General features: G+C 36.3%; 1 protein-coding gene across 3 annotated transcripts in view; it reads right to left on the bottom strand.

Moving 5' to 3' along the window:
- LOC149572592 (uncharacterized) overlaps positions 1–24,323 on the bottom strand; it is a 321,499-nt gene that overhangs the window by 146,871 nt on the left and 150,305 nt on the right. For all 3 annotated transcript variants that reach the window (XM_089813697.1, XM_089813695.1, XM_089813696.1), the window contains exon 7: positions 23,526–23,658. In XM_089813697.1, coding sequence (XP_089669823.1) covers positions 23,526–23,658 — 133 coding nt within the window. The remainder of the gene's footprint in view (positions 1–23,525; positions 23,659–24,323) is intronic.

Here is a 24,323-nt window from a genome sequence, read left to right as displayed (position 1 = left end):
TGCAATCAGGAGAAGAAAACAATGGCCTCTCTTCCCTCTTGTAGCTTTGCAAATCATCAAGTACAAAGTCTTGAAGGGTGACTTGGGGGTCTTAGTTGTGGACTTACTATTTTTAGTAAGTCGAATCCAGGCAGTTGCCATCAGAAGGGGTCATTTATTGCATGGGTTCATATTTATTATTATAAATTAAATTATCATTATTATAATAGCACGTTATTACAATAATGTTATAAACTGATGTTGTGTTGGTGAAGCTTCTTAAGTGAAGTTGCATTTGGGAAACTTTGTGCCTATAGGGGTTATAAACATGAGCCCATCTGATGAGAAAAGCATCCGATTAGTTATTTTTCTTTTTTGGCCTATGAAGAAATTCTCAATTGTTTTCTTTTGCCCTTGCTGAGGTATAGAGTTTGGAGATCTTGAATGGAGACTGATTCTCCTTGATTTATCTATACAATTGCACCTGAGGTATTGCAATGTTACTTCTCTACTATGGCATACTGTTTATGAAAAGTTGAAGTTCATGTTATGGTGGTTGGAATTCTTAAGTTGATTGGGTAGCAAATCTAGAGTAGTTGATGATTTCTTCAATTCATTGCTGAGGTTCGATTTGGATGGAATTGCAAATATGTATGAAGAATTGCATATTTTTGGTGCTTGTTGGCTTAGGGGTTTGATTTGTTTGAACTGTTGTCACATTATAAGCAACGATTCATATTCACTGTTCTGCATCTGCATTTTGGAGGCATGTGTTTCATATCATTGACCTGTAGAATCTATTGTACTTGTCGTACATGAAATTTGGGCAGTGAGGGTAGCAATTGGTGGTCTGCAACTGAATTGGCAGACCTGTGTTTGAAGCTAGGAGGCCTACATCACTCCTATTAGGGCCTCCATTTCATATTAGATGCCTATACTGGGGTTTAGAGCCCTGCAATCTGCTATTAAGGGTTATGTTTGGCTTCATAAAGACCTGTGTTCATCCACATTGGAGCTGCAAACAATATTTGTATCATAATTCCAAGCCTAGACGATCTGCAATATCAAGTGGGAGTCCAGTGTTGGTTGTTAAGAGGAATTGCTTGAAGAGCGATCAACTGGAAAGCATTTTATGATCAAGCAAATTCATTTCTGTGCAAATACAATATCTATATTTATTTGATGAAATCCTCTATTTTCAACAATGATGAATTGTGCAGCATATTATGTTAATGAATAAACCCAGAATTTGTTGTGCGCCACTTATTATTTCATAGTTATATGTGCAAATTCATATGGCAGATTTATATATCAGAGTTTGATATTTATTTTAGCGTTCATCCATCTATCCATTATATATAGTGTATGCATCTATCCATCTAGAATTCATACTCTCTGAAGATTAAGGTTGTTAGCCAAGTGTTCGACAAAATGTCAAGCTTTTGAAGTTGTTAAGAAATTGGAGTTGTAATCTAGACAGGGTTATTACAGTGGCATCAAAGCGGTTTCCTGACATCCTGTGCGGTAGGAAATTTAATATTATTTCAGATCTGCTGTTGTATTTGGAGTGACCAACACTCTTGTTGTTTCTAGTGATGAACAAACACAAGAGCATTAGTAGTTTTGGGACCGATGGAGTACTGTGGAGAATGGAGAAAATAAAATTTTTGAGGGAAAGCATGGAAAAACTTAAGCTTCATCAACAGAGGCTAGCAGTAAGGTTGTCGGTACGAATGATAGCTGATAGAGCAGCGAGGTATATATTTTTCACCTTCAATAGGTCGACACCAAGTTTGTAAGGAAGAAGGCTTGAGTTTTCCCCATCAGGTGATCACAATACTTGTGCACCTACATTCAATAAGGCACCTACTAGTCCTGTCTACAGTGTTGATGATGTACTTATTTCACAAAGACATGTCAATGTGTCAGGGCACTTGGTAGACAACAACACTAAGCTTCAGCAGGTTCAAAATTCCAAAGTTTTCATTGCAGATAGTGCAAGGGCTATGGTGACAGTAGTTACCACTGATTGTTCAAACTCTCTCAAGGATGGATTTTAATTGCAGATTTATATGGTAGTTTTCGTAGTGTTGTTGTAGAGCGAGACGCACTTGCTTCTTCAGCTGGTGTATGGAGCCATCCAGCTGCAATGTTGATGATCTAGGTGTTACAGCGAAGTAAATGTGATGTAGTGTAAGGCAGGAGGATCCCCAAAGGAGATGTTCTAGCCCACAGCAAATAACCAACAGCGGATTTATAACAACAACACAAAGATTTAGATCCAAAAAAACATCAATTCTCATAATAGAATCCATATATTAACATCCAACATGCCCTAAATGTAAGGCCTTCCAGGTTACAGCCAAATACATTAGCAATTACAATAACAATTTTGCAAGAGCTCACAAGATCCAACCACTAGCTAGCCCTACTCCACAATCTAGTAAAAAACCCCAAGAAGAATCTAAACTTGTGCTCACAACCCACCAAGCAACCTTCTTGTTTCCAAAGCCCTCACTTAGCTACTAGCTCTACCAAACTTTGCTCCTCTCAACTACTCCATGTTGAAGTGAATAATAACTTAAGACATCACAAAACCCTCTACTTATACTGAACCAAGCGTAGCAAGTTACATTAAATGAACTCTTACATTAATAAACCCTAAGTCGGCTCGGCAACAGACATTTAATACATGAAATAACTAAAAACTTAGGACGATCCCCAAGTTTACCAAGCATAACTAACTCAAATGACAACATGAAAGTATGCATGCTTAGGCATACATCCATGTGTCATCCAACTATCTAAATCCAAGAGCACATGACCCGACTCCCACAAATCGAAGCTCGCAAACACAATCTCCAAAGTATGTCCAAGAAATAGGAATATGTTACCAACAGCCACCAAAAAGGATCCAACTCCATAATGATTACTCCAATCATCATGCGCACATAGGACAGGGTCCACCAAAATGCCTCAAACACATCCCCAACCGTGCAAACCATAAAACCCAAAAAATCCAAGCTTGATGCTCCTACATTAGACTTCCCAAGTAGATAGAAAAGTATTTCCCATACTTGGATGCCAAAAGACATTTTTGCAACCAACTTCATCTTCACCAAAGGCTTCCAACTCATCTCAAACAGAAGAACAAATCTGCACATCAACCATCTCTACTTCATCAAATTCACAATCAAAATCTTCCAAATTTCAACAACCCAATCATCATGCTTAGTCCATGAACAAACTAAACATAGTGCTTCACCAAAAAATTCTTGCAACTAATCACAACCAGCAATAGTAACATCCTCAAACATGAAATCCATGTTAGCAACATCATGTAACTTCATAACAAAATCAGGAACATGTAAGCTCAAATCCACAATAAGAGCAACATGTAAATCCTCAACCATGTTGATCACTAGCGAATCAACAGCATCCAAATCCACATCAATAGTAGCATGTAAATCCTCAACCACGTCAGCAATATATGAATCCAACTCCACATCCATGTCATCAACATGTAAATCATCAACCATAACAGCAAAATTAAATATACCCTCAAGCCACAAGTCAACTTTGCAGCAGACATGAAATAACTAAATACTTAGGACAAGCCCCAAGAATAGAAAGCATGACTAACTCAAAAGACAACATGAAAGTATGTGCCCTATGGCATAGGTCCACATGTCATCCAACTATCTAAATCCAAGATTTTATGAGCCAACTCTCACAAATCGAAGTTTGCAAACACAATCTCCAAAGTTTGCCCAGGAAATAGGAATATGTTACCAACAACCACCAAAAAGGCTCTAATTCCAACATGATTACTCCAATCATCATACACACATAGGACAAGGTCCACCAGTATGCCTCAAACAAATCCCCAATCGCACAAACCATAAGACCCAAAAAATCCAAGATCGATGCTCCTACATCACAATGGGTGTTGGATCATGCTCTAGCATTATTGATTCACAACCTGACATTTAGTCATGTGTGCAGAGTCTAGTGATAGAAGTTGACCATCTGTTAGGAGATACATATACATAGAGTATGGACATGTCTCATTATTTATTGGATGATGCTATGAATTGCACTGGGTATGATATCCCTTGCCAGATATTAAGTGATGACTCTGAGCAAGTTTGAAATGGGTCCCAGGATCAGGATTTATAGGGTCTTTCTATTGAGGGGGATGTAGAGTCATGTGAAGAGTGTGATACTGCGTGGCCTTCCGCTTATTCACAAGAGGTGTCGAGCTGTTGTACCTTGGTTTCAAATGTGTGAGAGGATGGTAGTACACACGCAATAAGCAATCTTGTGGTGAGCAACACTAATTAAGTGTTCTATCACAGTGTAGTAAGTGAGATAGAGAGTTTGCATAAGAGTCGGGGGTCATAGAGGCATCATGTGACTAGTCAACTTAAGGTGGGTGATGTTGACATCTCTTGATCTTTTGAGCAATATGATGCGATTAGTCAGATGTTAGCCACATATGGTTGGGGAGCTCCTACATCAAATGAGCATAGTGATAGTACTCCCTCTAACAGTGGTTCATACGCTTTGAGAGATTATCAGCATCTTGAAGCATAATTATTCTCAATTAGTTGGTAAAAGGGATTACCTTCTAGAGTGGTATAGCACCTATTATGACATTGCTAGGGAAAGAGGAGGTGGTTGAGCTCACCCATGAGCTTGAGGTGACTATGAACTCACTATATTGTACCCAGTTGGCTTTCCAAGAGTCACAGTCACAGTTGGATGAAGTGAACAAGGAGTTTGAGCATGCTCAGTCCACACCAGCCCCAGATCCAATTTAGTTGCATATTGTGGTCATTGGTGGTGAGTTTGCTTCCATGGCTTGGGTTGATGGACATGACGATGTGCTAGAAACATCTGTCTAGAATATTAGTGTAGTAGGTATTGAGGAGATGAGAGCATCAGTTGAGATGATTTCTCATGATGATTTGCTTCCATCTATTAGAAGCAAATCTATTTCTTCATCTCATACAGGTGGTAGCATTGGACAATTGGTAGTGCTACATTTTCAGAGGGATCAGTTGTGGGTCGTGGGGGAGCACATTAACGCTTCCACATATAATTTCTATTGCACTAAGTCGTTCATTGAGTATTTACTTGAGACTACAAATTTTAGAGAGGATTCATACAAAGTATTTAAGGGTGCTCTCATTCAGGGCTCTCATGCTATACGATGATTCGTGGGGAAGATTGTAGAGACTGGCTACAATGGTTCCCAAAAGGGATTTTCTGGTTGGGTTTGCTAAGAGGGTTACAAGGGATCCTACCCCACCAGTAGTTTGGAGTTAGAGATTAAAGTCATCGCATGTTTCCCAGTTTGGTATTGATGAGTCATTGATAGAGATTAGGACTTTTTACAAGCATTTCAAAGTGAGGAGTGCTCATCATTTCACGTTTGAGCCATATATAGAGGGTTTGGTTTCATGTCGGTGTGTGTTGGCTCAAGTTTCATACCATCTATTATGGGATGGGTTAGCACCATCTCTTGCAAATGGGATCAACAACTACAAGTTAGATCACTTGCAGTAATGACACACCCACAATGGTTTACCAGAGGTTGGAATTGGTGGAAGTATTTCAGCTATCAATGGTTGTTACCATCGTCTCAAAGAAGTTGGTCATGAGTATCAGTTTGATGGAGACTCAGGTGTTGACAAAGTTGGTGTTTCAGTTGGGTTGAATTCTGATGAGTTGTTTTCTCCATCAACGCCTAGAGTTATTTTTCAGATGTTTCTATCATTGAGATCTGTTATTTGGGTGTTGGTACTATAGGACCCAGTTGTGTGCGTCAGAGATATTGCACAATTTCACCCTTGGGATCCAAGTGGATTGTGGTGTACATTTTTGGCTTTGAGATTGCTTAGAGACACGCAATCTTAGGGAGGAAGGACTATGAAGTCACTATTTTTGGCAAGCCCTTGCACTAGATTGAGTCAGTTCATTATAATGACCCTCGTGGGCTGGCAGGGTGATTTGGGGCAGACTCAATTGTGGACTTACTATTTTTTAGTAAGTCAAGTTCAAGCTATTGTCATACCTAATTAGCAGTGCAAATGGTGGCACTGGTAGTTGGTCATCGCTTGCACCAAATGGGACCATTTATTGCACAAGTTCAAATTTGTTAACTATTTATTAAAGTTTCATTATTATAACAACGCTTAATTATAATAAAGTTATAAAGTGATGTGTTTTGATTAAGTAAAAACAGGTTTTAAAGGACCCGAAACCATTTTACATAGGAACAAGATAACAAAAGCTGAAAAACCTAGAAGAACTGTACCTCAGCACCTAAAAGCAGAACTAGCTAAAAGAAGTAGCCAAAAAACAACCAGTAGGAAAAGATAGCTAAAAGAAAGCAAAAAGACAGCACAAAACCAGCTCCTAGTTTTCAGTAAATCCGTTGCCCGGTCTGCAAGGATATTCATGTTTCTGCAGAGGCCTTCAAATCATTCAATTCTTTGGCTTCGACAACCTCTATCTTTTTAGAGTTGGAAATCATTCAATTCTTTGGCTTCGACAACCTCTATCTTTTTAGAGTTGGCCCTAGTGCGCTTGCTAGGTCCATGGTCATCTTTCACTTCCTTAGAGCCTTGACCTTTTCCTTGTTCGAATTTATTCAGGAGAGTATTAATGTTATCTACCATAGTCTTTAGAATAGAACAATTCTAATCAGCTAATTTCTCGGTCGTCTTCTCCATGTTAACCACTCTATTATCCAAACCATCTAGCCTTTTCTAGAAATCTTTAATTGGTTGATCCAAAGCTTTGTTCTTAGCTTTTAGCGGTGGAACACATTTCATAAGATTCTTAACCCCTTCAGCATTACCAATCACCTCAAAAAGTCTATCAATATGTTGTCTTAGAGTTTTCTCCCCTCTAGTAGTTTTGTTGAGCTGGTCAAAATCTCTCAAGATGTCCTGCATCTATTGTTGCAAACAACTGATGTCCTTCTTCATAATCTGTTTATTGCTATGTCTCTTACTCATAAATTTATTCTTATAAGGGTGATTGTTCTTAGTAATACTTTTGTGGTTAGTTTTCCATAGATGGAGAACAAATGGATTTTACATAAATGATTAGGGGTACTCACTTTTGGCTACAGATCATGTGTTTGTTTACTTACATTCTATGGGTATATTAATATATATCATATACATGAATATACATCTCTCTCTCTCTCTCTCTCTCTCTCTCTCTCTCTCTCTCTCTACATTTATATATAGTTACACGTATATATAAATTGAAATATGTATTATATAAAGATAGATTTAATACACATATATTGACTTAAATTTGTTTTAGTCGATTCTTTTGGTTATTGCTTTGTTTCTTGATAGATATTTTTTGGTTAGTTGTTATTTGTTTCACTTTCAATCTTATGATGTATAGATATACAGTTATTTATTTTATTTCTCTTTTCTATTTGCTTTCTTATTTTGTCTTTTTAGCATTTCTACAACTTTCCTTTGTCTATTGGTTGGTCTTTGTCTTTGGTGTCCCCATACGATACGAGATATAGTTTCTCCATCATTGTGACATTGTTGCTTGCCCCCTTTGTCTGGGTTTTGATAATTTCATGATCTGATTATTTGCCCCTTTGCCCTTTGCCTTTGATTTTTCCTCTTTTGTTTTGTTTTTCTCTCTGTCTCTAGGTTCATTCATTTATATACATATCCACAAATTTAGTTACATTGGGATTTTGTCACAGTTTGCATTCAGTTGGGAGTAACAACTTCTGAAGATTGACTAGATTTCATATTGCTCGATTGGTTTTTGCTCTCATTTTGTTGTTTTTCTATGTCCTTGGATTCTTTGGTTTTCTCTCTCTTATTGTTATCTCCCTTGATTCTTTGCTTTGTTTCTCTTTTCTTCTATAAATGGGTGTGGGTTTTCCTTTGGCCCTAGTCCCTTTGTCATTTATTTTGCTTATGGTTTATGGTTTGATCATTTTCAGGTTAGGAACTCTCTCGGGTGCTCCTTGGTACAAATTTCTAGTTTCTCCTAGTTGCTTCCTTTTCTATTCTAAGGGCTCTCTGATTCTTGCAAGAGGTTATGTCTCCATAGGTCACCTAGTATAGGGTTGTCATTGCAAAATGGATAATGCATTTGTATAAAGATTGGGAAGCCCGAGATGTCCTTTTGGGGAGAAGTTATAGTGGACAGGCTCAAGAAGACAATGAACACTAAACATATCCTAATTATAAGGGTTCTGCTTAGGATCATTGGAAAAGAATTCTCGTTCTTGGAAGATAGGCCCAAGACAAACACTAGGTGATAGGTATATTCATAGCTACTGCCTTGCAAGTTGATAAAGATAAGGAAGCGATCGGAGATATATGTAGAAGACTCTTCAAAGAATTTCTATTAGAACAGTTGGATATTGGTCTTCTTAATATTGATGGTAATTTGTGTATTCCAAAAGAAGGCATTATTGGGTCAAGGGATACCCTGTTTCGATGTATCTGATCCTTATTATAGGGTTGGCTCTGCAAAGTAGATATTGCAATTCAAATGAAGATTGGGAAGTGTTGATGTATAGCATCAGTAGAAGTAATGATATTATAAGAATTCTATTCATCAAAACTATGTAAAATCTGTACCAGGTTTATCTGATAATATTCATTGATGTTACTTACATATACATATACATATATATAAGTACATAATATTATCTGCCGATAATATCATCAAACGTATGTTAAGACAATCATCTTAACATACGTTTGATGATATTATCGACAGACAATATTATGTACTTATTATCGGCAGATATCATAAAGCATATTCTATCTGTGGTCTTGTATTATGGCGTCGATTGCCTATACTAAAGCATTGTGGATATTTTGATTTACTCTAACAAACAAGTTGTTAGTTATGAGGGAGGCATGACTATAGCATTAGTAGAAGTAATGATGTTATACGAATTTTGTTCATCAGACATATGCAAAATCTATACCAAGTTTATCTAATAATATTCATTGATGTTACTTTTATATATATATATATTCTTTAGATGATTGTCTTAACATAGGTTTGATGATATTATCGGCAGACAATATTATGTGCTTATTATCGACAGATACCATAAAGCATATGCTATCGATGGTCTTGTATTATGCCGCTGATTGCTTATACTAAAGCATTGTGGATATTTTGATTTACTCAAACAATCAGGATGTTAGTTATGCCTCCCTAGAGGCATCACCCTATGTGGCCAAAGGCCATGTAGAGTCACGACTCTACGGGGGTCATGGCTCTTCACAAACATATAAGTGTATATGCAGATCGTTGAGAACAACAATCAATAAGTGGCATTATAAGTCCTAGCGATCTGTACCATAATTACAGGATAAATTCTCAACTTTCTCCTCTACAATCTTCATTGAAAGACAATCAACATATTCCTCCTACAGTATGTGTTATCAGCAATATTCGTTGGAAGATATTCTGCATCTCAGCAATTTAAGAACATTCACCATTTGAAGAACAATTCTATTTTGCAGTTATTCAAGTAAGAATATCTATCATTATTCATATCTACTATAATAGTTTTCTCTATCAAAGATCAATAAAATATAACATGGCATCAAAGTCATTCTGATAAGAAAATCTATTACTCAGAATTAATATCAATAGTCTCAAATTTATAAAAGTTAAATCATATTCTTAAATCAAAATGGTGAATCATGTAAGGCTAAAAATAGGCTTGAGGGTGCATCAAATTTTTCATCATAGAAAATTTGGGTCATGATAATATTAAGAGAAATGGAATTAGAGAAGTACCTAAAAACAAACACATCCATGCCTGAAAATGATCCGATATAAGTAACATGGAAAAGACACAATAAAAAAGCAATGAAAATTATAATAGATTCTGTAAAAGATCATATTCTTCCATCCATATCCAGTCTCAAGATTGCATATGAGATATTCTCTACTAGTAGAGATACATTTGAAATCAACAATACTAGTAGATTATTAACCCTAAAACAAGATCTACTATATATAAAGATGAAAAATAGAGAAACTATTACATCATACTTTCTAAAGATTTCTGAATTAAAAGATCAACTTGCAACAATGGAAAATCGAGTTGATGACAAAGAACTCAGCATGCCAGCATTAAGAGGTCTTCCTCTATCTTGGGAAACATTCATTCGAGGATTAAGCTCTCGACCTAAACTTCCTAAATTTGATTTACTAAAAAATGAATGCACACAAGAAGAATCAAGATTAGTCTCAAGAGGACTAAGTCTAAATCAAGAGGGAGACATTCAAGCACTTCGTGCAAATTCAAACAAGAAAAGAAAATTCAAACATAATAGAAGGGAAACTGACAAATCATATAAGAAACGTGATTGATCCAAAGTTAGATGTTTCAAATGTGATAAAATTGGTCACTCTCATAACCTCTGCCCTCAAAAGAAGAAAATTCAAGAAGCCTTAGCAGAAATCGAAGGAGAGGAAGTAGAGAAAGAAGAAAAAGAAAAATGTGCTTTTTACTTAGCCCTTTCAAATAAATTAAACTCAAACAACAACACTTGGATCAAAGACAGTGGAGAATCTCAACACATCACCGGATTTAGAGACAAATTTGAGACTTTCTTAGAACACTCCTTAGAAAAAGTTACCATTGGAGATAACTCTACTCATCCTATCAAAGGCATTGGTTCCTATTCAGTTTACCTAAATTCAAAAATTACTCTCCAACTCAAAAATGTTTTATATGTACCTGGAATTAAAAAAAACCTAGTCTCTATTTATGGTTTTGTTGATCAAGGAATCAGAATCACTTTCCAAGATGACAAAGTTCTATCTTGGCCAAAGAACTCTAATATCAAGAAAGTCATTTCCATCAGATTTAGAGATGGAAGTCTATATAAACTATGTAATAATCAAAACCTAGCTCTAAGTCATGAAACATCGAATTCAACTGAAATTTGGCATCGGAGGCTAGGTCACCTTCACTATTGCACATTATCATCCATAGGAAAAATTGTAAAAGGTTTACCCAGTTTGAAAACTGCTCACTTAAGTATTTGCAAAGGATATGCTTTAAGCGAAAACACTATGCAATCATTTCCTAAAAGTGTTCACAAATCAAAATCCATTCTTGAACTAAGTCACACTGACCTTTGCGGTCCTATGTCTGTACCTTTTCTTAACAAGTGCCTCTTTTATGTAATTTTTATTGATAATTACTCTAGAAGAACTTGGATCCACTTTCTAAAACAGAAAGAATTTGCTGAAGTATTATCAAAATTCAAAGAATTCAAAGCCCTAGTTGAAAATCAGTCAAGATAGAAAATAAAAATACTAAGGTTAGACAATGGACGTGAATACATCTCCAAAATTATTCAAAACTTTTGCATTCCTGTTGGGATTAAGAGAGAGTTTTTTGAATCATATAATCCTCAACAGAATGGAGTTGTTGAACGTAAAACTAGATCAATTGTTGAATCAGCCAAAACAATGATGCACGATCAAAACCTTCATACTTCCCTCTGGGCTGAAGCATCTAACACTGCAAAAAAAATGTCCACACTCAGTATTAGAGAACACCACTCCTAAAGAAGTATTTACGAGCATTAAACCAGATCTAAGTCATCTAAGAATATTTGGATGTCCTGTTTATATCCACATTCCTAAAGAGAAAAGAACAAAACTAGAACCATTCGGAAAGAAGGGGATACTCATTGGATATAGTGAAACAACCAAAGGCTACAGGATCTTTATTCTAGGTCAAAGAACAATTGAGATTAGTAGAGATGTGAAATTTGAAGAAGATATTGCCTTTAATATTTCTAGAAATAGTAATGAATCTATTACTGAATCTATTCCTGAAGTAGATGAAAATCACCAAGCAGAAATTGAGAGGGAGAATGATATTGAACCATCCTCTACCACTACATCTAATCATGAAGATTCTAAAAATGACAACAATAAAAAGAGGCCACTTTGGGCTAGTAAAATGATAGAGGAAAATCAAGTTGAACCTAATAAAGTGATTTGAGAAAGTAAAAGAACGAGAAATCAATCATGAAATGTTGCATTATTAACTGAACTTATAAAAAAAGAACCTTCAAATGTTAAGAAGCACTTTCAAGTCAGTCTTGGAAAGAAGCAATGATTGACGAATATAATTCCATACTTAAAAATGATGTATGAGATGTTGTACAGAGGCCTAAAATCAAATCAATTGTTTCTTCTAAATGGTTGTTTAAAATTAAGCATGCATCTGATGGTAGCATTGAAAAGTACAAAGCCAGATTTGTAGCACAGGGTTTCTCACAGAAAGAAGACATCGATTATTAAGAAACATTTGCACTAGTTGCTACATATACTTCAGTTAGAACCATCTTGCTTATCGCAACATCCAAAGGATGAAAGATTCATCAAATGGATGTCAAAACAGCATTCCTACATGGCAAAATTGAAAAAGAAGTTTATATCGAGCAACCAAAAGGATTTGGCACTCATGACAACAAAACTCATGTTTGTAAATTAAAGAAAGCTCTATATGGTTTCAAATAGACTCCTAGAGCGTGGTATGAAAGGATAGACAACTATCTAATGAAGTTAGGATATTCTAAAAATGAAGCTAATCCTAACTTATACTTCAAAATAGATGTTGATGATATGATTATTCTTGTGTTATATGTTGATGATTTGTTAATAACAGGTGAAGAACATCTCATAAAGAAATGCAAAGAAGAACTCACAGTAGAGTTTGAAATGAAAGATTTAGGTCTTCTACACTTCTTTTTTGGATTTGAAGTCAGACAATAGGATAACTACAGTTTTCTGAATCAAGGAAAATATATAGTCGATATTTAAACAAAATTCGGAATGATGGAATGTAAACCAGCTTCTACTCCTATGGAAGTCAATCTACACAAGTTGAAGGATGATATGATCAAATCATAACCTACAGATTCTACTTACTACAAGAAGATCATTGGATCTTTAATGTATTTGGTGAATACTCCTCTTGACATATGCTACTTACACCTTGATTCAATTTATGTGTGCACCAAAGAAGATACATCTACATGCAACTAAATACATTTTGAGATACCTAAAGGGTATTATTGGCATGGGAATCAAATATGATCAAGTCAACATCAAACTTCATAGATATTGTGATTTCGATTGGGCATGCAGTCCTACTGAACGTAAGAGTATTTCTGAATGTTGCTTCAATCTAGGATCTAGAATGGTTTCTTGGTTCAGCAGAAAACAGTCTTCAGTTGCATTAAGTTCTACCGAAGCAGAATACATTGTCTCTTCCTTGGGTGCTAGAGAAGCGGTATGGCTACGGAAGTTGTTAGTAGATTTGTTCAAAATACTTTTGAAGCCCACTATGATTCATTGTGATAATCAAAATTGCATCAAGCTTTCAGCTAATCCAATTTTCCACAATCGTTCCAAACATATTGAAATTCCTTACCACTAGATTAGAGATATGATGGATTGAGGAATCATTCAACTGGAATACATCAATACTAATGAGCAAACAGCAAATATCTTTACTAAGCATGTTGCTAAAGTGAAGTTTAAATACTTCAGAGAAAAAATTGGTATGATTAAATTGTAATATTGAATATTGAATTTAAGTTTTCAATTCATGTGATTTTATGCTTCTATTGTTGTTAGTCGCATCAAATATGTAATGAAAGGTGACGATCTTTCATGGACATATATATATTCAGAAGGTAATCATTTGTAAGGTGACGATCTTGCAAATGATATGCCTGTTATCATGGACATTTCTAGATATTGTTTTGGACAATTAGAGATCATAGATAATGAATCCATTATGATTACTCTAGATATTGTTTCAGACAATTAGGGATCATAATATATGTTATGATAGTGTTCATAGCATGGTGATTTTAATTATTTGACTAATCACTATTTCAGAGTGTTGAGATCAGATAAAGTGTTCAGATATTCTATTCTGAAATCTAAAGTGTATTACTTCTCCCTTGCTAAGAGTGAGTGTTGATGTATAGCATTAGTAGAAGTAACGATGCTATACGAATTTTGTTCATCAAACATATGCAAAATCTGTACCAAGTTTATTTGATAATATTCATTGATGTTATATGTGTGTGTGTGTGTGTGTGTGTGTGTGATGTTTAGATGATTGTCTTAACATACATTTGATGATATTATCAGCAGACAGTATTATATACTTACTATCGGCAGACATCATAAAGCATATGCTATTGGTGGTCTTGTATTATGGCATCGATTGCTTATACTAATGAATTGTGGATATTTTGATTTACTCTAACAAACAGATTGTTAGTTATGCCTCTATAGAGTCATGACCCTATGTGGCCAAAGGCCATGTAGAGTCATGACTCTACGGGGGTCATGGCTCTTCACAAACATATAAGTGTATATGTAGATTGTTGAGGACAACAATCAATACATGGCATTATAAGTCCAGCGATCTGCACTATAGTTACAGGATAAATTCTCAACTTTCTCCTCTACAATCTTCATTGAAAGACAATCAACATATTCCTCCTATAGTATGTGTTATTAGCAGTATTCATTGGAAGATATTTTGCATCTCGGCAGTTCAAGAACATTCACCATTTGAAGAACAATTCTGCTCTTCAGTTATTCAAGTAAGAATATCTATCATTATTCATATCTACTGTAATAGTTTTGTCTATCAGAGATCACTAATATCTAACAGGAAGTGCGAGATGTGCTTTTGGGGAGAAGTTACAGTGGACAGGCTCAAGAAAATGATGAAAACTAAGCATATCCTAAATATAAGGGTTGTGCTTAGGATAATCGGAAAAGAATTCTCGTCATTAGAGGATAGGCCCAAAAAAAACCAAGGTGATAGGTATATTCATAGCTACTGCCTTGCAACTTGATAAAGATAAGGAAGCTATTGGAGAATCCTGCAGAAGACTCTTCAAAGAATTTCTATTAGAAGAGTTGGATATTGTTCTTCTTAATATTGATGACAATCTGTGTATCCCAAACGAAGGTACTATTGGGTTAGGGGATACCCTATTCTGATGTATCCAATCCTTATTATAGAAAATTTCAGCTTGTATAAGGCTAGACTTTCGACCTTTACCAGGAATCTTCACTTTCCCTTGGAGGATAATGCACATCAAGAGTCAAGAAATAAATTCGCTGGAAAAGTTCATGATAGAGGACAATGTGGATCACAGTGAGGATCAAGACATGGTTGGACCTTCGATTGTTCACAAGACATTGGACCTCTCCTTTAAGAAACCAACAACTTTGCTGAAGTGTTGTATATAAACATTTGTGGCTTATCTTAGGTTGGTATGTACCTATGTAGCATAGTTTCAAGACTAAACTTACTATCTAGGTTAAGACTTGGTTTTGGGATGTATAGACATTTCAGTTCATTTTCTCTGATACATGGTTCGTTGTATATTTATCGATACTAGATTTTTGGTGATGCTTGTTAGGAACCTTTAAGATGAATATTTTGGGTATGGTTATAGTCATATCTATGTTCTAATATGTGAATATAAATCAATATTTTTTACTTATATATGGGTGTCACTTCAAGATTTCTCTGTTTTATGCCATGACGATGACATGATGGGATCATGTTGTCTATTTACCAATGCTCTATTTTAGCATGTGTGAGATGTTATGGTGTGCTACTTTCCTTTTGTCATATATATATATATATATATATATATATATATTCAAGCCTAAATTCTAGCACATATCTATATATTAATTTTCACTAACAACTTGACATATATATTTATATACATCTTACATTTACTCTTGGTAGTGCTGATATTGTTTTTGGTATTTTTATGGGTGGGGTCTTGGCTGATTCTTTTCTTAGTAGGTTTTCTTGATGACACTATATATCTGGGTAGAGACTGTGTAGCGGGCAGGTTGAAACCTCTTTTTGGTTTTTCATTGATGTTAGGATGTTTAGATATGGTTTTTCTATTTGATGATGAGATATAGGAAGATATAGGTTATGCTTATTAAATAATAGATAAGTCATCTATTATTAGTTACTAGTTATCTATTGTAAATATCTAATTAGCTTTAGTTTGCTTTCGTTTTTTGCTTTCTCTAGAATAGAATGTTTCTATTCTTTACAATCATTTCCTAAGGAAACATCCTCTCATTCTTTTGTATAAATTGACCATCTGGTCTCTATTAATAACAAGCAATATTTTAGCAATTACTTCTGTAACATGGTATCAAAGCAAGGCTGAATTTTTTTTGAAAATATTAATTCCTTATTCAAATTATCTGAACCTTATTTTCGAAATTATATTTTCCCTAAATAATTTTGCTTCATTATACCTAGCAGGCTAGGGTTTGGATAAAATGAATCTACAACTCAGGACTGGAAATCGCGGCTCAGTTTGTAAATCGCGAGTTTCTTTTCAGTCTATAACTCGCGTGTTTAGACAAATCGCAGGTTTTGTTCTCTGCAACTCGACTGAAAAATGGCATCTTCAAATCCCAGGTTGTCTTGGATACAAATCACGATTTTCTTCTGCTACGGCTCTGGTCCTTTTTCCCAACTCGGGACTAGAACAAAAATCACGGCTTCAACCTGTATCCACGCGATTTTCTTCTGACTCACGGCTCTAGGTTTTACAAAAACGACTACTCCTGCCATGTAATCATGCTCTGGGAAACAGATCGGCCATTTTTTTCCAAAAAAGCCACCATTCTTTCTACAAATCCAACCATCTAAGCCGTCGGCTAGAGTTTTGCACGAAACCCTATATTTTGAGCTTGGAAATTATTTTTGCTTGCAAATTCTTGATGGGTTTTCGGGAGCTCAACTAGGTTGTCGTCCATATTTTCTGGGTGCCTCAATTTTTGTCTCGATTTTCGAGCCAGCGGATCCAAAAAACGACAACATATTCTTTTTAGAATTTTTGAGCTCTCTTTTGGGTGACTCCAATTTTTTTGGGTCTTTCATTTTTTGCCTCAAAGAACGTACCTTCATATTTTCACATTTTCTCATTGAAAAACATGCCACCGCATCTCTAACAAACATTGTGCTCGATTACAACTCTAAATTCAATGGTTGAAATTATGGCACCTAGAAGCAATAGATCATCACAATTTTTGAATATCAGAACATCGATCAAATTCTTCTGGGTGTTACGAAGCGTCTGACTTCTCCGGATCCTAATCAAGATACATGGGATTTGAATAATCGAGAAGTAGTAATGCTTCTCAAATTATCCATGGCTGATGATCAGCTTACTCAGATTCCATCCGACAAGACAATTGCCAAGATTTGGACACATCTCAAAGGTCTTCATAAGACTTCTGACAAAAGTAGAGCCTTCTTTCGAAAAAACACTCTGTTTTCTATTGTCATGGATAAGCGCACCTCGCTCCAGGCACACCTGAATTAGATGCAAAAAATCTATGATCAGTTCCTTGCCATCGGTTGCAAGATGGAGGAAGAGGATATTGTGGTTATCACTCTTCAGAGTTTACCAAAATCCTATGAGAATTTTATCGAGACTCTCAACATCACATCTTCTAGTTTTGATTTGAAGTTCATTGATCTCTGCATACTGCTGCTTCAACAAGATTGGTGGAAACAACAATTTGTTAGCAGTTCCAATTCCTCCTCTACAAAGAAAGTCTTGCTGCGAAATCCTTTCAAAAGAATAAAAGCAAGCTTCAGCAACCATCTCAACAAAAGTCTTCTACTCCAGCATCAAATGGTTCTCGAAAGAAGAACATTCAATGCAACTACTACCACAAGTTTAGACACATGAAGGTTAAATGTCGGAAACACTTAGCCGCACAGTCTAAGCAACAAGGTTCACAGCCCAAAGCGAACGGTGTAGAGCATACTGAGTAGGTGGAATCTACCTTTTATGCCTTCATGGCTAAAAGATCTATAGATCATGTGAAGTTGTCTGCTTAGTACATTGATTCAGGTGCCTCTTGTCATTTCACTCACCGCATAGACTAGTTTACTGACTACCAGCCTTATTCAGATTGTTATTTTTGGTGGCAAAGAAGAGTACACGATTGTTGGTAAAGGCAACATTCAGCTTCAGTCTATTGGGAGGAATCTCATATTCCTTGATGTGTACTACATTCCAGGGATGGAACTAAATCTACTCTAAGTCAATCAATTGTTGTGACACTCTCCAACTTGGCAGTCACCTTCAGTTCACATCAATGCAGAATCATTGATCGAGCGATTAAGTCTACTATTGCAATGGGTCTTGAGGATCATGGTCTTTTCAGACTTACTGATTCTGGTGATTCTCAGGCCTTAGCTATGGCTGCTCAACGGTCTTTTGTCAACACACTTTGACATCAGCAATATGGGCACTTAAATATGCATTATCTCTCACAGCTTGCTCGGGATGAGCTTGTTCTTAGCTTGCCAGAGATTCAGACTCAACAACTTGGAGTTTGTGATGCATACTAGGCTGAGAAGCAACATCACACACCTTTCACCAGTGGCGACTCGTGGAAAGCTTCTCAAGTACTTCAGCTTGTACATGCTGATATCTGTGGCCCTATGGCCACTCCTATTCTTGGGTCCAGGTATTTTCTGTTGTTAGTTGATAATTTCAGTAGAAAAATGTGGGTATATTTCCTTAAAAAGAAATCATATGCATTTCCTGTATTTCAAAAGTCTAAACCTTTAGTTGAAAAGGAGTCTGGGAAATCCATTATTACTCTTAGATTCGACAATGGGATGCAATTTTGTTCTAATGTTTTCTCCAGCTTCTTGGATACACATGGCATCCAACGCTAGCTAACCACACCCCACGCACCACAACAAAACAATGTAGTTGAATGTCGGAACAAGACAATCACCAAGATGGTTCGATCCATGCTCTAAGACAGACATGTTCCAAAGCAGTTTTGGGCAGAAGCAGTTACACTACAGTTTATCTGTTGAACTAGTCAACCACAATGGTGGTCAAAGGTAAACCTCTAGAAGAGGCCTGGTCAGGTCGCAAGCCCAAAATCAGTCACCTGAAGGTTTTTGGCTCTCTTGTTTTTGCTTGGATCCCCAATGTGTCACGCACCAAGTTGGATGCTAAGAGTCAGAAACTCATGCTTGCTGGATATAGCAGTATTCACAAAGCCTACCACCTAATCGATGTGATTGATTCTGGGCTTGCTGGTCAACCACAATGGCGGTCAAAGGTAAAACTCTAGAACAGGCCTGGTCAGGTCACAAGCCCAGAATCAGTCACCTGAAGGTTTTTGGCTCTCTTGTTTTTGCTTGGATCCCCAATTTGTCATGCACCAAGTTGGATGCTAAGAGTCAGAAACTCATGCTTGCTGGATATAGCAGTATTCACAAAGCCTACCACCTAATCGATGTTGAGACATCTCATCTCATATACAATCGTGATGTAGTCTTTGATAAGCAATGAGGACCTTTCATGCCTGTTTCTCCTCTTCCTGATCCAGCTTGGTAGTCAACCACAATGGCGGTCAAAGGTAAAACTCTAGAAGAAGCCTGGTCAGGTCATAAGCCCAGAATCAGTCACCTGAAGGTTTTTGGCTCTCTTGGTTTTGCTTGGATCCCCAATGTGTCACACACCAAGTTGGATGCTAAGAGTCAGAAACTCATGCTTGCTGGATATAGCAGTATTCACAAAGCCTACCACCTAATCGATGTTGAGACATCTCGTCTCATATACAATCGTGATGTAGTCTTTGATGAGCAATGAGGACCTTTCATGCCTGTTTCTCCTGTTCCTAATCCAGTAGACCAGCTTATGTAGGCTCATGATTTAGGAGTTCGGCTTCCATTAGGCCCACCTGATGGGAGGGCTCCAGTAACTCCTGTAGCTCCAGTTATACCAGTGATCCCTGTACAGACACCTCTTGCTTCTCCTACAGGATCACCTCGCTTTGTAGATGCTTCACCTGAGTTTGATCCAGATTCTTCTGATGAGGATCCTGCCGATCAAGCATCTCTTGGTACTAATGTTGGTCATTCTCCTATCCGGCCTAAGTGGTGGGCTAAGACACTTGCTGATCTTCGTGATAATGAGCTCATTAATGGAAGAACTGCTTGAAAAAAGAGCAAAACTATAGATTCTATTAACTTTGCTCTCATGGCCAACCTTCACAATGTCTTTGAACCTCAAACATATTCCAAGGCTAAAGGACTTCTAGCGTGGGAATAGGCCATGACATCTAAACACCAGAGCCTACTGAAGAACAACACCTGGGTCCTTTCTGATCTTCCACCAGAGAAGAAACCCATTGGCTACAAATGGGTCTACAAAATCAAATACAAATCGAATGGTACTTTGGATAAGTACAAAGCTCGTTGAGTGGCGAAGGGCTTTTCTCTGCATCAGCGCATTGATTATGAGGAGACCTTTTCTCCTACTGCAAAGATGAGCTCCATCAGATTAGTCCTAGCCATGGCAACACAGTCTAGCTGGAAGGTCCATCAGATGGATGTCAAGAGTTCTTTCCTGAATGGTGATCTCCATAAAGAGGTCTACATGATGCAGCCTCCTAGTTTCAAAGTTGCTAGTAAAGACCATAAGGTTCTCAAATTGGTAAAAGCTCTCTATGGCTTGAAGCAGACCCCTCGGGCATGGTACATAAAACTTGATAAGTACCTCAGTAATCAAAGCTTCAAGAGGAGTTCTTCAAACTCAAATCTGTACATCAAGATTACTGGCAGCGACATCATCCTTTTGGTTATTTATGTGGATGATCTGATCATCACTAGCAGTTCAACATTTTTGATTTAGGGAATCAAATAGAATTTATGCCAGTCTTTTGATATGACTGACCTTGGGCTCATGCATTATTGCCTAGGTGTTGATGTTTGGCAACAATCTTCTAATATATTCATCTCTTAGTCGAAATATGCCAAGGCCTTGTTAGACAAATTTCGTATGCAAGATTGCAAACCTGCGTCTACACCTATGGAGAAAGGTCTCAAGTTATTAGCAAAATTTGATTCTCCTTCCATTGATGATGCTACATACAGGCAACTAGTAGGTAGCCTCATCTACCTCTCTACCACTAGGCCTGATATCAGCTTTGCAGTCAACCATATTTCACGCTTCATGACAGCTCGTAAAGTTGATCACTGGATGGCAGCAAAGCATGTGCTTTGTTATGTGAAGGGCACTTCAGATTATGGACTTCTTTACTCTCGAACTTCTAATCCTAAACACAATTGGTTCACAAATTCAGATTGGGCAAGCTCTGTTGATGATAAAAAGTCAACCTCTGGATATGTGTTCAGTTTGGGATCCAGTGCAGTCACATGGACCAGTAAGAAGCCGCAGGTAGTTTCTCTCTCCTCTAAAGAGGCCGAATACAGAGGAACTATTAAGGTAGGACGTGAAGTTGTTTGGCTTCGTCGGATGCTTGGGGATATGTAGATGTCACCCACAGGACCGACTACTCTGTTTGTCGATAACGAAGGCGTTATCAAGTTAGAACGAAATCCAATCTTCCATGAACGAACCAAGCATGTGAATGTTCATTGTCATTACATACGACAGCTGGTCGAAGACAGAACTATAGATTTGCAGTATGTTCATATCACAGATCAAACTACAAACATTCTCACCAAGCCTCTTGGTCCTAATAAGTTTGTCAAATTCAGACGACAGCTTGGTGTGTTAGATAGATTAACCATTAAGGGAGGGTATTACAATTAATTTTAAGTCGTCTATCATTAGTTAATGGTTATCTATTGTAAATATCTAATTAGCTTTAGTTTGCTTTCGTTTTTTGCTTTCTCAATAATAGAATGTTTCTATTCTTTACGATCATTTTCTAACGAAATATCATCTCATTCTTTTGCATAAATTGACCGTCTGGTCTCTGTCAATGACAAGTAATTTTTTACCAATTACTTCCATAATAATGGTCATGCTGGATTCCCATAGAACTTTCTGGAATTTCGCTAGATTATGCAATAATGTGTATTAGAACACTTTGACTTTGGTCAGGCTTATAATTTTGTGAGATCTGGCAATATCTATTCCTGTGCTCTGCTGTATTCTCTTTAGATGTTGAGTCTGATCATTTTTTAGCTTATAGTGGTCAATGTACTCAAGAAGATGCCCGTGGAAGCAGTACAATTTATATACTCATTGTGATGAATAGATTCATAAACATGTTTTATATCCACACATGTATTATCATATATAAACATGGATGGATATCAACATATATACATCACCCTGCTCTCTGTAAGAAAGTCTTATTTGCTGATATGGGTAAATCTTGATTCTCGTTTTATATCATCCTTTAGATTATTGGCTAGCTCATGGAGGTTTCCATATTACAATGTTTCAGTAGAAAGAAGACCTCTAAGTTGGTTCCAATGTTTGGTATACTAACAAGTTATCTAGAAGTTGGAAAGTTGTTATGAATGTATACAGGACTTGACAGGCTTGACCAGGATAACAGAAGAAGTGGTTGAACTTTAAGGAAACAATGAAGTAGGACTAGTTTCACTTACAGCCCAAGGAAGGACAGAGGTTTCATTTGAGGATTTTTATGAATGTAGGAGTATTGTAGCCTCTCTTCTATGTAAACAAAATGAAGCATACTTATAGTGCAAAGCTGTATATCAGTAGAAGATCTATAAATGGGAGCTCTGGATTAGGTTCCTCTTCCTACTCACTCCCTGTACAAAACTGGGATTTTCTAAAAACTTATATTTTGTGGGGCAAGACTGAAGGTTTTCTCCACTCGGCTCTTTCCTACCCGTGCCCCTATTGATCCGGGTTCTAATTTAAAATTTTATGATTAAATATAACAGCTTTGACCTACTACTTATCAAATAAGTTAATAAATATATAAATATATATTTTTTATCCAATAGTAAAGTGTGATACTATCAAAGATTCAAATGGCATTCTTTTTATACAAAAAATCAAATGAACTTTCATTTTTGTGCACATATATACATACATGAACACACATATTGTACCAAAAAAGGTGTTGTACTAGCATGCCAATACCCCTTACCCGAACCCGACCCCATATTAGAACCAGCCAATTAGTTAAGAATTTGGTTCGTTCAACTTAATTCCAATTTTGTACTCGCTTAATTTCTTTATACTTATGCATATGACCAAAATAGCTTCTAATTGGCAAGCTTCTGAAGTCTTCAGAGTTGATTTACTACAAGTCCATGGTAAAAGATTAAAATTCTTCAAAAGTCCTTAAATTTTATGGTTTTTGAATTGCTGAGTTTTTGCCGAATCCAGGTCTTCTAACTGTTGTTAAAAATCACACTATTTTTTTAATATTGTGATTTAAGAGAAAATTGAAAAATTAAAATCAATCATTTCACTGGAGGAAAACAAAAAAGAAGACACTTTTCTTTTTCAGTATTATCATTTAATAGAAAAACTAAAAAATTTGACTTAATTACTTTATTGAAAGAATAAAGAAAAAAGAGCATGATATTTACTTTCACATGTGAGAGGAAATTATCACTAAGAAATGCTACTCACTTGGAGGACTGCGAAACAAAGGTCTTCTAACTCAGATTTTATTGCCCAAAGTCCCAACCTAGAAGCAAGTGAGCACCATACAGCTAAAGTCTCTTGAGCAACAGCTTGAGCTTTTGATGGTTGTAGTGCATAACTGGCAATAAAAAAGTCATAGTTATAGATACTACAGAAGAATATAACAAGACACACCCACAGTACCAAACTACCAATATACCATTAATCGGACAGCTGAAAACATCCTATAAAATACATAAAAAGATAATGTTGACATTTCCAAGTGATAAAATTTTGAACAATGGTGGAAATTTAAAGCACAGTATGAGTTTGACTTTGTATGCCTATAATTCTTAACTGAAGTGGTTCCTATGAAATTTAAACTCAAACGTTGATACTAATACATCAAATAATGCTTACCAAATTATATTTACTAATGTACAAGGTAAAAGCAGAAAATAAATGTTTTTGAGATTTCAATGGTGCTTTAAGGGTATTGAAAGAAGGAATAAAAAAGGAAATAAGTTGAGATATGAGAAGAATAGAGATGAAGATATCCCATCAGTAGAGAAAGAAACGTTTATCCCAAGGTAATTCCTATGAACTTCTTCACAATTTTTTTAAAAACATGTAACTAAATCGACCCATCATAAAAACAGCCATTCTCTTATTACAAAACACTGTAAAAATAGGCATGCTCGTTGCAAAACATTGGAGTAAAATGATACAACCAAGATCACTAGTGGATAGACTCCATTAATTGATCAAAAAGAACATGATATGATTCAAAAAGAAATATATCAG

This window comes from Cupressus sempervirens, chromosome 2 (assembly GCF_028749045.1).
Source record: "Cupressus sempervirens isolate cs-2001-9-10 chromosome 2, ASM2874904v1, whole genome shotgun sequence".
Classification (NCBI taxonomy): domain Eukaryota; kingdom Viridiplantae; phylum Streptophyta; class Pinopsida; order Cupressales; family Cupressaceae; genus Cupressus; species Cupressus sempervirens.
The sequence above is the reverse complement of the archived record's forward strand: the minus strand, read 5'-3'. Positions and strand labels throughout refer to the sequence as shown.